The sequence below is a fragment of the Polyergus mexicanus genome, unplaced genomic scaffold, assembly GCF_030449975.1.
Source record: "Polyergus mexicanus isolate NDT 795.1 unplaced genomic scaffold, iyPolMexi1.0 SCAF_1, whole genome shotgun sequence".
Classification (NCBI taxonomy): domain Eukaryota; kingdom Metazoa; phylum Arthropoda; class Insecta; order Hymenoptera; family Formicidae; genus Polyergus; species Polyergus mexicanus.
In genome coordinates this window covers 707,807-722,004 of record NW_027223321.1, presented here as the reverse complement: position 1 = coordinate 722,004, position 14,198 = coordinate 707,807, and the positions used below count along the sequence as shown (strand labels likewise).

Sequence of the window (14,198 nt, the reverse complement as noted above, 5' to 3'; positions counted from 1 at the left end):
TATATATATATATATATATATATATAAATTATTATTATTATAAATATATATACGCACACACACACACATATATATATATAATATTAATCGTAAATATTATAATATATAATAAATTAAGCATTATTATACAGATGTAATAATAATGCATAATTATATATAAATATAATAAATAATCAATATATGATAACAAATGATTAAATAAATAAATAATTGTACCTGTTCCGATGTAGAGCATGTCATAAGCTTTACCATCCAATGCTTTTACTTGAGGATCTACAACGACTTTGGTAAATCTGTAACTTCAAATGTTAAAATAATCCATATTAAAAAATACATTGGGCTATAAAAATATGTTATTAAAAAAGAGATATAATCGTCATAAAATTAACCTTTGATAGAAAACCTTGTTATAAAAAATTTAGCGGAAAGAATTTTCACATTTTTTCATATGTATAATATGGTGTGCACATTCTCTAAATTTAATATTAAAAAAATAGCGCTTAAAATATATTTATAGATTTATTAGATTTTCACGAAAAAAAATTGTCATATTCAAAAAATTCAACTTTTAATTATATAATTATTAAACTTTTTTGTTTTTAATAATTCGCGGTTAAAAAAGAAATGTGCTAATAAACTTACGAGAGACACAGAAAATATGTTACATTAACAATGTTTTAATAAAAATCAATATTAATCACGATAAGATCACTCACTTAAAACTTGTTTTAGTTATCACAGGTAATGAAAAGTAGGATTGCACCGCATCGTCCATGAGGGGATGAGCCTTGACGAAATTGACGGTGATGTCCGGAAGCGTCCTAGAATCGTTAACACAGGCACCAGGCCTCGGCTCAGGTACTTTCTCCGGAAGTACCCGCAGCCAATTGCTGTTTATAGTCTCCTGTTCCTTGAAAGCACTCTGGAAGACCTCGAGAATGTTATCCATGGAGAACGCGCAGACAGCCGAACCCCCGATGGAATTCACCGGAGTCGTGAAAACACCATACACCAGACGCGCAGATTTGCCCGCATATCGACCGTCCGTAACATCGCTCATTGATTCTGAAGATAAAGAAAAAAGATATTTGAGATATGTATGTATCATCTGGAGCTGATGAATTGTAAGTATTATGGACATTCTTTAATCGAGAAAATGTTTCGTCTAGGAACATATGTTGGTGAATATAAAAAAAAAATGGTTTTGAAATTTGAAGGATTAAATTAAATAAAATAATAAACGCAAAATTCAAATAAAGTATCTCTTTTTGTATATTCCAAATAAATCGCGTTTTGATCGCGGTCAGTCTATCGAGATTGACGATATTATCTGTAATGTACTGAAATTTATTGTACAAGAAAGATACAAGTACACTCAGAAAGATGCTGATAGAATGTCGATTATCTCATTTATTTTATAATATTCATTTTATTTATAAATCAACTACTTCAATTTTTTTTACATAAAGTTAAAATCATTTCGTTTTAAGATTATCAACCCATTGATTTAATAAGATTCGTTCATCGAAGGAATTCAATAAGCTTATCGGCATTACAATATCTATTACGCATGATGCTTAGGTGGACATTTATCAATATTAGCAAGTATGTCATTGGGAGTTATTCCCGTCATTTGCCGTCAGGTGTAAAATTGAAGCAATAAGCGGAAGTTGTATGATTTCGCGAAGCTTCTCATCAAGTATTCTCACCGTTTGGAGGCGCGCCAACTTTAGCAAGCATAGAAATTTCAATTCGATACACGGCGACAATATTCTATTCGGGAACAGTGCTCCGCTCATCTTGTTCATCTTCTCTACCCCTAGCCGCGATGGTGCCATGGCTATTGTGCACTCGAGATTAGCCCATTTCGCTGGTAGTTGGAGTAACTTATCTAATTGCGCTATATCTGTATATAAAATCGGATAAACGCGGCGGCAAATATCGTAGAGATATAAATATTAGAGATATATCGGTACCTCTTTTGTTACAGTACAATGTTATGCCTCTGTTATTATAAGAGAATATAATGCCACACTGTAACAATGCATCTCTGATATTTATATGTGTATTTGCAAACAGTAAACTACAACTCTTTCTGTCCTATATTAATGTAAAATGCTGCATGTAAATGTATAAATATTAGCAGTATTATTCCTATTACATCGCCAGGGAATGTAACGCTGTGCAATAAAGCAATGTCACGACTGATTTTTTAATATTCGTGTTTGCGATTTATTTCGTTTTGGCTAGAGATTTTTCAGGATCGTATTGTTTTCGAGTTTTAATACAGTACCGAATACATTGGCAGAAATTAAAATCGATCAGCTCTTAATCGTTCCTTCTTGAAATTTTTTCAAACGCGCAACTAGTTAAGTTGCATTTCCCTCCTTCTTACGGTATTTCATCGAACGCATTGCGAGGGTACGCGTGGAGCAGAAAACGTAGAAAACTTGAAAGGCAGAGGAGTGCAATATATGTGTACTAAGTAGCGACTAACGGGGCGTAGAGAAGCGAAGAGGCTCTTTTACGAGCCCTTTTAGGAGCGGCGCGAGAGAGCCCTCGTTTGAAACTACTCGAGCGTAGTCACGATCGAAGCCGCACGCGAAAAGATATGCGCGCATATGCATACTCACGTATTTCGTTGAAATAGAAGGGGTACTCGCCCGGTACCGAACAGTTGAGTCTCGCTTTCAGGAAACTCGTCCATCTGTCACTAAATGCGTGTGGCCCGCCCTTATCGTGCTGACAGACTCTACCGACTCGCGAGTAGACCGCCTGAAACGTGCAAATCGAGCGAAAGCCGAATATTAAAAACTCTAAAGTACTTTCTTCTTATTCCCTATAACATGAATACGTATCAGCAATCGCGAGATATTTTTACGCTGAAGATTTTTTTTCCCCGCAATCTTGATAAGAATGTTTTACATCGTATAATATAAAGTGAAATCTAACATTATTCTCTTATATAAATCTTGTAATTTTGATCATTTTTTTTTTCTCAAATGAAATCATAAATATCCCTGATGATATAACAAAAGTTCAGTAAAAAGATTTACAGTGAGGAACTTGCTGAAAAATGTCGAATGCGCGAAAAAATGAAACTATAATCTTACCTTTCCGCAATTCATGTATTCCACGGCTGTCTCGCGATAGAAGAAGAATACGTAATCCTGATACGCAAACGAGCTGACAAAGTTGGGACCTGAAATAATGAGATTGTATTGATTCGATAATCAAACGCTATATTGAACTGTCTCTTCTATGGAATATCTCAGAATTAGCATGAAAGCGAACGCATAAAATTTTCTGTTATTCCTTAAAAATACATATTGAATGAATTTGCATATCTGCATATAACTGAGGAAGGATATCGATGAAATTTGAATGTTGTCTCGCGATTTGTTATACGTACAACTTTCAAGTTATAAAATCGAACATCGTGAAAACATTATTCTAACATGACACTGCTTTAAATAGAATTTTTGCTAAATATTGTAGATATACATATACACAGGATATCTACTCAATTCTTGTAAAAAATTTCCTAATTTGCCAGATATTTTTGTTCAAAGTTCAACTAAAGAGAATATTTGAAAAATTTCTTTACAACTTTCTAAAATAAATTTTTTTATTGCATACGCTTTCTAATATTTTTCACTCATACGGAGAAAAAAAAACACAGAGCTTCTTAAGTTTCAAGTATTAAATTTATAAATGTACAGAAAAGAAACTGAATAACTTTCGTAAGATAAGCATTTTTCATTTTCATAAAATTTACATTTTTTTATTACTAAAAATTACAATAAAGAATATATATCGCAATGTTCAATGTTTTGTTAAGACATTTAATATACACAAATAAAGATGTAGATGTATATTTATAATATATTTTAAATGCACAATTCACTTGCCGACTCGACTGTTTGCAATATGAGAACAAAATGATCAACGAGATAATTTTCTTTTTAATTCCCAATAAAATTCCAGGCTTTCAATATTTTTCCAAAGAGTAGACAGACACCCTGATATATAAAATTGCAAATAATCTACGTATGAATTTCAATTTCTTTAAAAAATTACCGTTCAATTGATTGAGATCCGAGCGTTCGGTGCGAATTTTCTCCCTGTGAATCAGCGGCTCGCCACCGGAGAAGTCGGCCACCGTCGCGGCGTATAACTGTCCCTCTGAAACATGCATAAACGTTTCCGTCAGTCAGTCGCACCTTCCACATTTGCAAGCTAAACGAGCACCATCAGGTAGACACGGGGGTTATATAGTAGACTCGGATTAATTCATCCTCCACCTTTTGGAAATTAACCGTTGAATTTACGTCGGCGAGACTATCCGCAAGATGATTCCGCGTTTGTGTGCACGCACCGAGACGACGTTCTGTACGGCATAACCGAACTTTCGCTTCCCGCTATCGGAGTCCTCGAAGGACCGACTGTTGGAAACTGGAGCGAACAATTATACCGAGTTTAATACCGTCAATCATCTTCTGTTCCTATCCCCGAATTTACATGACTTCCCGCATTAATCTGAATATAAGTGCATCAATAATACTGTAAAAAAATTCACCGAAACTTCAGACAAAGTGCCCATCTTTTTGCAGACACACTGTCTGAATTTTCACACACTTCAATTTTCAGACACGCTTTTCCGAATTTATTTAAATTTTTTTACAGTGTATGTAAATTTTTTATTACGATTAAACGATCAAATAAATGAAGACATGTTTTATGAACAGAAGCAAACGGCAAAAAGTTTTCTATGTGCGTGTACGGACATAAAAAAAACTTCCTTGAAAATATTATAGCGAAAGGAAGAAGAAAAACTATATCTTCCACCGGACGAGGGTCTCGGAGAGAGTCTCGTCAGATTCTGCGAGATCCTGTCTGGTTGCGTGTAGCGGACAATTTTTCTCCGTGTCGCGGCAATCGGTCGCAAAACCCCGGAAAAAGCCCCCTGGATTTGATCGTGTGTGTACAGAATACATCATGCGCCGATATATACACAGTAGGCGTCTACGGGAGGGGTGAGGAGAAGCAGAAACTACATTTCCTCCCGTGCTCTCCTCATATAAGAGAGGATCCTCGAAGGATTCGCCGCGGCTCTCCTCCCCTCGCGGGGGGGCCTCTCCGTATTTCACGTTCAAAAAGCACGATGGGATTTGAGGCTGGCCAACGTATTCGCGCGATAAGTGTACATAGCGACCGGGCGGTCATATATAACGGGGGCGAGGCCAGACTTAGGGGATGAACGTGCCCGTTGCAGGCTACAAATCTACGCTCTGAGCCCTCCAACGCCGATGCTATGCGCTCGCGAATATCATGGAGCCGCGCGTAATACCTGCGGGAAGGAAGGAGGTTTGCGATACACGTATACGCGCTTCTCTCCGCGAGACATCTTCACGAGAGATCGGAAGCTGTGCACGCGCTGCTCTCTATACTTAGGAGTGATTTAATGCACCGTCGCCGACGCATTACGTCGTTTCTGCGTCTAAACTCTCGGCGAAACTTTCTACAACGAACGGGTTGAATCGCTAATAAAGTGCAATACATTGTGATAAGAAGATTTTAAACAACCGAACGCGATTTTAGATAATAATACATTTCGATTAAAAAAATAACAATTTTTTTGCGACCTAAAGGCTATATTATGGGTGAAAAATATAACTACGTTATTATGTGGTTGGTAGCTTTTGTTCGAAGAGAAGCGTATTTTCATTCAAAATTCACTTATAAGCCACATATATTTTTTCTTTCTTTCTTTTTTTTGTTTTTTTTTGTATTTATAAACTATTTTAATAAAAACAATAGAACAAATCGCAATTTGGCAACTAAAAGTTGATTGTGTGCCTGCCAGCAGATATTAAGTTTTTACAAAAATGTAGAGGTTTTTGCTATCTAATAATAGAGATCTCGGTGTAACTTACCCATCGTTGTATACCCAACCCTAGAAGAAAGGATTTCGAGGATGAAAGGATTTCGAAATTTCTTAACGTAAGAATTTCCTAACGAATATATCTTACAAAGTGGTACCACTAGAAGCACATGCAATGTCACAAAGTGTCTATCGGTAAAGCCAAGAGATGAAACTTTTGAAGAAGACCTTGGAAGCAGCAAGATTCCTCTCAAAATCAACGGATGATACGATGATGGAGCGCATTCTATTTCCCGCGGGAGAATACATATCCTAGGAGGAAACCTCCTGAACCATCTCTAACGGATCCTGAATTATTTCCTGGGATTTCTGGCAACGAGCAAGCCGAATTTGTCGGTACGAATAGTGGAGAGAGACCGGCCGCAAAAGTTAAAAAATGCGTGTGATTATCTCCACACATACAATGGTAAAAATTATCCATATAACTAAAGTAATGCAGCGTGAAATTGTAAAATGTTCGAGACAAAAAAAAATATTTAATTATCGAATATTGGAACTATAATCGAATTTTATTAACTAGCAGATTCGAATAAAATGGTACGCTTGCACAATGACTGAATATATTCCCTAATGATCAATTAATTGATACTTTTTGCCATTTGTTGCATTACAAAACTTGTAGTTTTGTGAAATAAACCACTGACAGTTATTGCAAAAGTTTGCAATCTATATAAATATAAAAATATAAATATAATATAAAAATATTGATATAATATATAAAAACAAGGCTCATTTTGGGAGTTGCTTGATAGAAAAGAATAAATCATTGTGTTCATAACAACCGCGAATATCTAACGAATATCTACGAATCAGTTTTTTATATTCTCTGTAGATAAAAAAATATATATATATTTCTCTACGAACAAAGAAGTATTTAATAATTAATCCAAAATTTACACTATTTCTTCAGTTATATGCGTTATCCTTCGTTATATTCAAAATAATGGATAATAAATTAAAACGTGTGGTCGCATATATATATATGCCCTTTAATCATTTGTATTATTATATATTACGTTATTTTCATTCCATCAATTTATATCATATTACATGCATATAACTGCATAATTAGAGCAATATTGAAAATAGCTAATGCGAAACAAAAATTGATTAACAATTAATGTATTAATTGCAATTTTCATTTATTATATCAGTTTGAATCAAGCGATCGCAGACAAAATTGCTATATATTGTACGTTGTACAGGTATACGATTGGATATGAAGAACGATAACAAGAATTTAAAAAAATGTCACTTTTGATGAATCGAGGATATCGAGATGTCTAGGGAACGCGATAATCGATTTTATTGCGACTAGTTCAAATCGCGAGCTTATATTGATGTTGCATTGACATTGTAAAAATTCGTTAGACTTTTGATTGCGTTATTATTTGACAAGACATTTTCAAAAATGTCAAAAAATCAAATCAAAGATCGAGATTTTTCGAGGATTTTTTATATGCTTGAGAATAGATAATAATATTAATATTATACAATCACTTGTCTTTACAATTATTACTGTCGATATTGCTATCATTAATGTTACTGTTGACGTTTGAATCTTATTAATGTTTCGAATTTCTTATTTCTTTTTTTATATATTAGAGACCACATAAAAATGTAATTTTATATTCTTTAAAAAAATTAAAATACTTACATTTAATTAAATTTTTATTAAAAAAATTTATATATCTCGAATCCTTAATTAAACGATGTATAGAAAAATAGATACAAGAATTTGAGATATATGTTATTTTTCTTCTTATCTCAATTACTGTCGGCTAATATTTAAATGGATAGCAGATAACATTTTTTATAATTTGATTTGTACAGCCTTTTTTATTGATGTAGAAATATCTTATACGGGTTTGCGAAATGAATCCATTGAAAGCGATGCTTTGCTTTGCCAGAGTATTGATTTGTCGTAGCATTTTAGCGAATACAGGACGCGCCCGCGTGTCTCTCGTAATTAGCAAATTATAACGCTTGACATATGAAATTGCGCATATTAAACATCAACAAATAAAAAGTTTCTCTGGCAAACACTATGCAAAGTATGTTTTCACATTGAATTACGTTCAACTTTCATATCATCCTATCGCACTGTAGAGTCTATAACGAACTTTGTTGTTTGCACATTGAGCTATTTATATATTGTACAAGTATTGTTATGATACTTCACTCACATTGTATATTAATCTTATACTCATTATATAATATTTATACAATAATGATGTAATTGTGTATATAGGTATAGAAAAATTTTATAGGGTTGATATATAATTCTTTTGTTACAATAAATTCGTCATCAAACTTCATATCAAGGAATATTAACACGTCGAATTTGTTAGTTACTTGTCACAAATAATTACACACATTATGGTTATAATTTACATTCAAACTCGATATTCGGGAAATATTTCTGCCATTTCACTCAAATTCATTATTCTTAACAAGTTTCATATTCTAATTAATTAAACAGATTGAACTAGTAAAATTATATACATGCTTGCTGATAAAAACATTATATATTACTGACGAGACAAAAGCAAATTAGTACGTATCACCCTATATACATATAGCGTACGTAGTATATAACAAACAATAACGCCGCATAAATGTGGAATGAAGTATCACTACTGTTTATGTCATCTAAATCTGCATGCCTATTTCCAGGATAATAAAACTGAAATTAACGGTTACAGTGATAATGGCAGGAGAGAGAGAGAGAGAGAGAGAGGTTTGGCATTACATTTCACATTAAATTCGAGAAACACAACGCATACGAATAAGTCATTTCTTTAATGACTCTTTAACGCATACGGAGAGTAGATTCATCTTTAACCCTTAACTGGAGCGATGAGAACGTATTGCGTAACTAGAGCACACAATTTCCATGGACCCATCATCTCCCTTTTCATGCTAAAAATAGCGGATGCGTTAAAAGTGAGTTTATTGCAAAGTGTACAAGTTCTAGAAGAACAAATAAAAATATTTAGAATATGAAAAAGATAAAATTTACATAAAATGTAAATTATTAACTTTTGTTCGAGTTTTCTGGATCCATATTACTTCAGTTAAGAATTAACACATGAAATTATTGGAAAAAAATTAATTAATTTCTCCTTTTCTATATTTTATCCAAATAATTTAATTACGGAAAAAGGATGTCTCTTCCATACGAAATATATAATACTAAACTAATGATTGAAAGAAATGAAAAATAACATATAATTGACTGAGTAACAAACTAAACTGCTAAATGTTGTAAACCGATATTAGAAGAGCATGTGCGAAAAATCGTGTTGCAGATTGCGCGCGTTATGTTTAAATTGTGTTATTTTCTCTGAAAAATGATTAATTTGAGAATTATTTGTTGTAAAGCATGTTCATCATATTTGTCAGACAGGATATAAATCATGCGTGTATCTTTCAATCGCCTCTGTACGGAATGTACGAGGACTCGTGATATTCGCTTCTCGTTCTCACAAGTTCCACTCATTGTGGAGCGGTCGAATCTCTCGAGTAGCACTTAGCGTCGTCAAAGCCACGCGTCACCTGTCAAATCTGCTGTAGTGCGCGCAGCATATGTTTCAATATGTAATAAAAATTTCCTCGATAAATATTTTTCACAGACGAACGCTTTTCGGACGAATGTAGAGAACAGCACGGACTCTCCGCTCAAGCAAAAATGTTTTCACAATAATACTATTTCTCTGATCGCCGAAATCGCTTTTGTTCGCAGAAGAATCTATTCATTGCAATATTAAATCAAATTCTCTAGAAAATAAATTCCGTTCGAGACAAGAGTATACATTGAAAATTGACAAAGACACAAGTCTCCGTTTAAATTTTATTCTTGAGAGCATTCAATGTTTAATAAAATAAAAAATTTTGATTACAATTAAGATCTGAAAAGACTTATTTTTATGTGATTCTGATCTCATTGATTCATAATCGATTTCGTATAGTCTTGCGATCAAAGTTGAGCATCGTATACATTGAACAATTTATAAATCTAGATAAATGAAAAAACTCACCGGCAAAAACTGCCGTGCTATTGTGTCGTGGATCGTAAGGGCAAAGTCCCAAACCGTCCATGTCGCTTTTCTTCACGTATGCTCCATCCTGGAATACAAATAATAAGTTTTGCGTTACAGCCTAATCTTTTTTTTATTTTTTATACATTTTTTTATTGATATATTATATATATATATATATATATATATATATATATATATTATGTTCGACAATGTATTTCTATGATAAAACATGTGCTATATTTATTTTATAGCATTGTACAATTGAAATACAATGACATTTGAAGGACATAATAAAGTGGGTGCATATAATCGTTTTCGGATTAACAGTTCGAAAGCCTTTGGAAATTGAATCTGACATCGATGTCAAAATATCATTATATTGCTTGAGTGTGTGAGATTCGTGTTCACAAAACAATAAAACAATATACTAGGTGTGCATCTCTACCGCGAGTGTCAGATATAGTTTTGGGATATGTCGCCCATGATAAATGAGCTTGCTCACACGAGGCTGAATTCTCTTCCTTCCTACCATATATTCCTCTCCTTTCTCTCTCTCTCTTTTCTCTCTTTGTCTCTTTCGATTCACATTTTATGTGAGAATATGTCAGAATATATCCATATATAAGCTATGAAATATTTCGTGAGATATTCACTTTTCCGATCATCTCTTTTATCTTCATACGGGAACTGACTAAAAAAGAATCTATTTACATAAGAAAGAAATTATACTTCTATCTTTTTTTTTTTTTAAATAGTAATAATATTTAAATTCTTTAAATTATTCTGCATACGAAGAATAATAATATTCAAAATCAAATTACAATAAATATTTTTAGAAACCTAAATATTTTTTTAGAAATCTGAAAGAGAAAACAATTCGTGAATCTATTCATCGTTAATTGATTTGTCTTGTGCAATATAGATATCCTATCACTGAGATATTCGCATTTACATGCCCACATATAATGGAAAATGTGTACAATGCCACATTATAATATAGTTTCAAGATATTAGTTAATAACGAATTCCAATCGCAATTAGCGTATCCGTGCGCGTATCTTTTTTAACTACGTTAATGAACAATTGAAATATTACAATATAATTTGTCGGCTTTATTAGTTGGACAGCTACCACTTTTGACCATTTGTTGAAACAACAGCCAATATGATAATAAAATAATTATATCGAATCAATTACGCGTGCGGCCTATGTGTGTATGACATATTTTATCACACAAATAAATGACTATATATATATATAATAATTGCGACGATCGATTGCTAATTTTAATATTTTTCATGATATTCGTTAATTATTTGTTAATCATCTAATTGGACATTAAATTGCGACTATATAAACTTATAAAATTCGATTTATATAAATATATGTATATACTTTCGTATTGCAATATTCATTTGAAGAACTAAACATTTAATAAAAAAAATCATAAAAATACGACAAACTAATCCGATTTGTAACACAACAACACAGTCAATTGCGACACATCTTAATAACTCACAGAATAATCGATCTTTTCTTCATCTGTTATTGATTTCTGTTGCTATAAAAAAACCTGAAATCTCGTATTCGTCGTCCGTATTTGTCTCTAGTCATGCTGTGAGCAGAATTGCGCGAGACTTATGGATTTTACGAACGGTCCGTACATAGAGCGAATTTGATAAGCTGACCGCAATAGAAAACTGCAAAGCGAGTACGACAAGCGAAGCAATCTCGCGTTGCTTTAAATTTGTCAATCTTGTTTTTAATTTTTTGTCTTTATAAAAGTATAAAATAAGAGAAAGCGAATCAAATGTCGCGAACTTTTAAACATTATTCAATTAAATTCGTATAATTAATTCTATTAGTTTTTTATCTGATATAATCGATAACAGATTTTATTGTCAACAAGTAATATTTTATGTCTCGTGTAGTGATATTGCAAAGAGTAATATAAACAGAAAATACAATCAGTGTTATACGAATTTGGATTTTCTTATAAAGATTATTGGAAAAAGTTGCATTCTCTCCTTCGAATAGCTTTTTATTTCTCTTAAAAAAATGGATCAGAAATACTTTTAATGTGTCACATCCACATACATCATAAAATTTTTATAAGTATCGTTAAAAAAGTTATATTAAAACGAGGATTGCTAAGCTATTTGATGTAGAATAAATTTTGCACGCGTGCATATTTCGCAATATGATTGCTCGTTATTGAACTATAAAGTCATTATTTTGAATAATTGTTCGGTGTAAATCGCATTCGTAAACGAATGCAATCATCGAAAGAGAAAATCGGAAAAAATCCGCTGAGATAAGATAATTAAAAGAGTTTGATATAACGGGTACGAGCGATCACCGTGGCCGGCCACAGTAATATCCTGAATGCGAACAATGTGTCGCAACTCGTGCATGCAACAATGCATGTAAAGAAATTGGAATGCAGCAAGGCTATTCGATGCAAACGACTATTCGATGCAGTGCAACGCGCAGTCGGGTATACCAACATGCTGGCTATAAAGGGATCTCATACAAGATCCTTTATATTTCTGTCGTTTGTTCTCTTTTTCTTAGATCCTTCCTTATCCCTATTCTCCTTGCTTACTACAACATATCCCCGTTTCATCCATTCTCATTTGCGGATATAATATATAAGCAATATCGTAATAAAATTGCAACAATTGGGACAAATAACAAGTGGTGAATATTTTTAAAATTATAATTCACCTCTTTTCAATTTATTCGAAATGAATTTCTAAATTAATTTTTTCCATATCTACCAACATAAGATAAAGAATCAATTTAGAAATATTAATATTTATTCGTATATATGATCGCGCGGATCGAGAAACCATCTTTTTTTTTATCAATCAGATTGTTGTCTACTAATAGAGAGCAACAAATGGGAAAAAAAAAGTTAAATTAAATTCCTGTGTAAAAATCTTGCATATATACATATATACATAATCTTATTTAATTGTAATTAGATCGATTAAAACACTTAATAGATTTCTCGAATGGATTTCAACTTTGCTTATGACATTCTATTTTTTACATTTATATGATATTTTATTATAAAACTGCTCTTCTCAAAAAATTATCAAAAATTTTTACGCTGTTTAACAAGCATTCTGCATATAATGCGCAAACAGCATATTTATTTTCGTTATTTTAACGCAATATCAAGGTTCATGAATAATTCGTACCATAATTCGCGGCTTTGTCATAAATTTTGTGAGGAAATAATTGCAAGGCACCACGGGAGACAAGAAGGCACAGGCTTATTCGTACTTAAAAAATATATATATAATAGTCTGATGTGTAACAAATACGAAAACTTTGTTATAAATTATAGATTAAGCACTGTTCTTCTCATTGTCGATCTTTCGTTGATATATTAATTAATATCAACGTTAAATATTTATTTATAAAATAGTTGATTTAATAAGATTAAATAATATAGCAAATATTTTGTTAGATTAAAAAAAATATAAAAAGAGACACGTAAAATTCGTATTTAATTTAATAATAATAAAATGATTTGTAGTTATTATAATAATTAATTTATAATTGATTAATAATACAGTGATTTCTCTCTCTTTCTCTCTCTCTCTATAACATTAATTAATTTGTAGAGTACTATTATTTTTTTAGTATAAACTGTTAGCGAAGATAGGAATATTTCAGAGAATTATTTCGCCGCATATGAACATGCATATAACGAGTTTTAATCTCGCTCGATGGAATTATAATAGCGCGTAAGTAGATGTAATTATAGTGTTCAATGAAATTTAATTACAACTCAAGTTCTGCGTTCTTAAAAAATTATGTAACGTTACACAAATCATTATTTTGTTTATAGCACTTTTAATATCAATAACGATATTTTCTAATCTCTTAAACAATATATATATATACAATATATCTTTGTTTCCCTCTATACGAAGATTGAAAAATTGTAAGATAAAATTTAGAGGAATTTAGAGAATTTAAAGGACGATATTTATAATAAAAACATATCAAAATTGTTGAGGGAAACTTTTTAATTATATTTCAGTCCATTAAATAATATTATCGAATTATTATCATAAAGAACAAATCAGAGATGATTTTATATTGTAAAATGCGAGAAAAGTATAATACATTTTCGCGATTCACTCCTATTTATTCATTAGTTGTAGGTTTACACGGTAAGATCTCCCGTTGTAAAT

At 32.0% G+C, this 14,198-nt stretch overlaps 1 protein-coding gene across 5 annotated transcripts in view; it reads right to left on the bottom strand.

Annotated features, from left to right (window-relative positions):
• LOC138934960 (semaphorin-1A) overlaps positions 1-14,198 on the bottom strand; it is a 186,402-nt gene that overhangs the window by 2,878 nt on the left and 169,326 nt on the right. For 4 of the 5 annotated variants that reach the window (XM_070299180.1, XM_070299540.1, XM_070299264.1 and 1 more), the window contains exons 6-11: positions 9,985-10,072; positions 4,081-4,185; positions 3,114-3,202; positions 2,634-2,775; positions 717-1,065; positions 217-299 (exon numbers count right to left, since the gene is read on the bottom strand). In XM_070299180.1, the coding sequence (XP_070155281.1) occupies positions 217-299; positions 717-1,065; positions 2,634-2,775; positions 3,114-3,202; positions 4,081-4,185; positions 9,985-10,072 (856 nt within the window). The remainder of the gene's footprint in view (positions 1-216; positions 300-716; positions 1,066-2,633; positions 2,776-3,113; positions 3,203-4,080; positions 4,186-9,984; positions 10,073-14,198) is intronic. The other variant, XM_070299446.1, reaches the window with a different exon arrangement.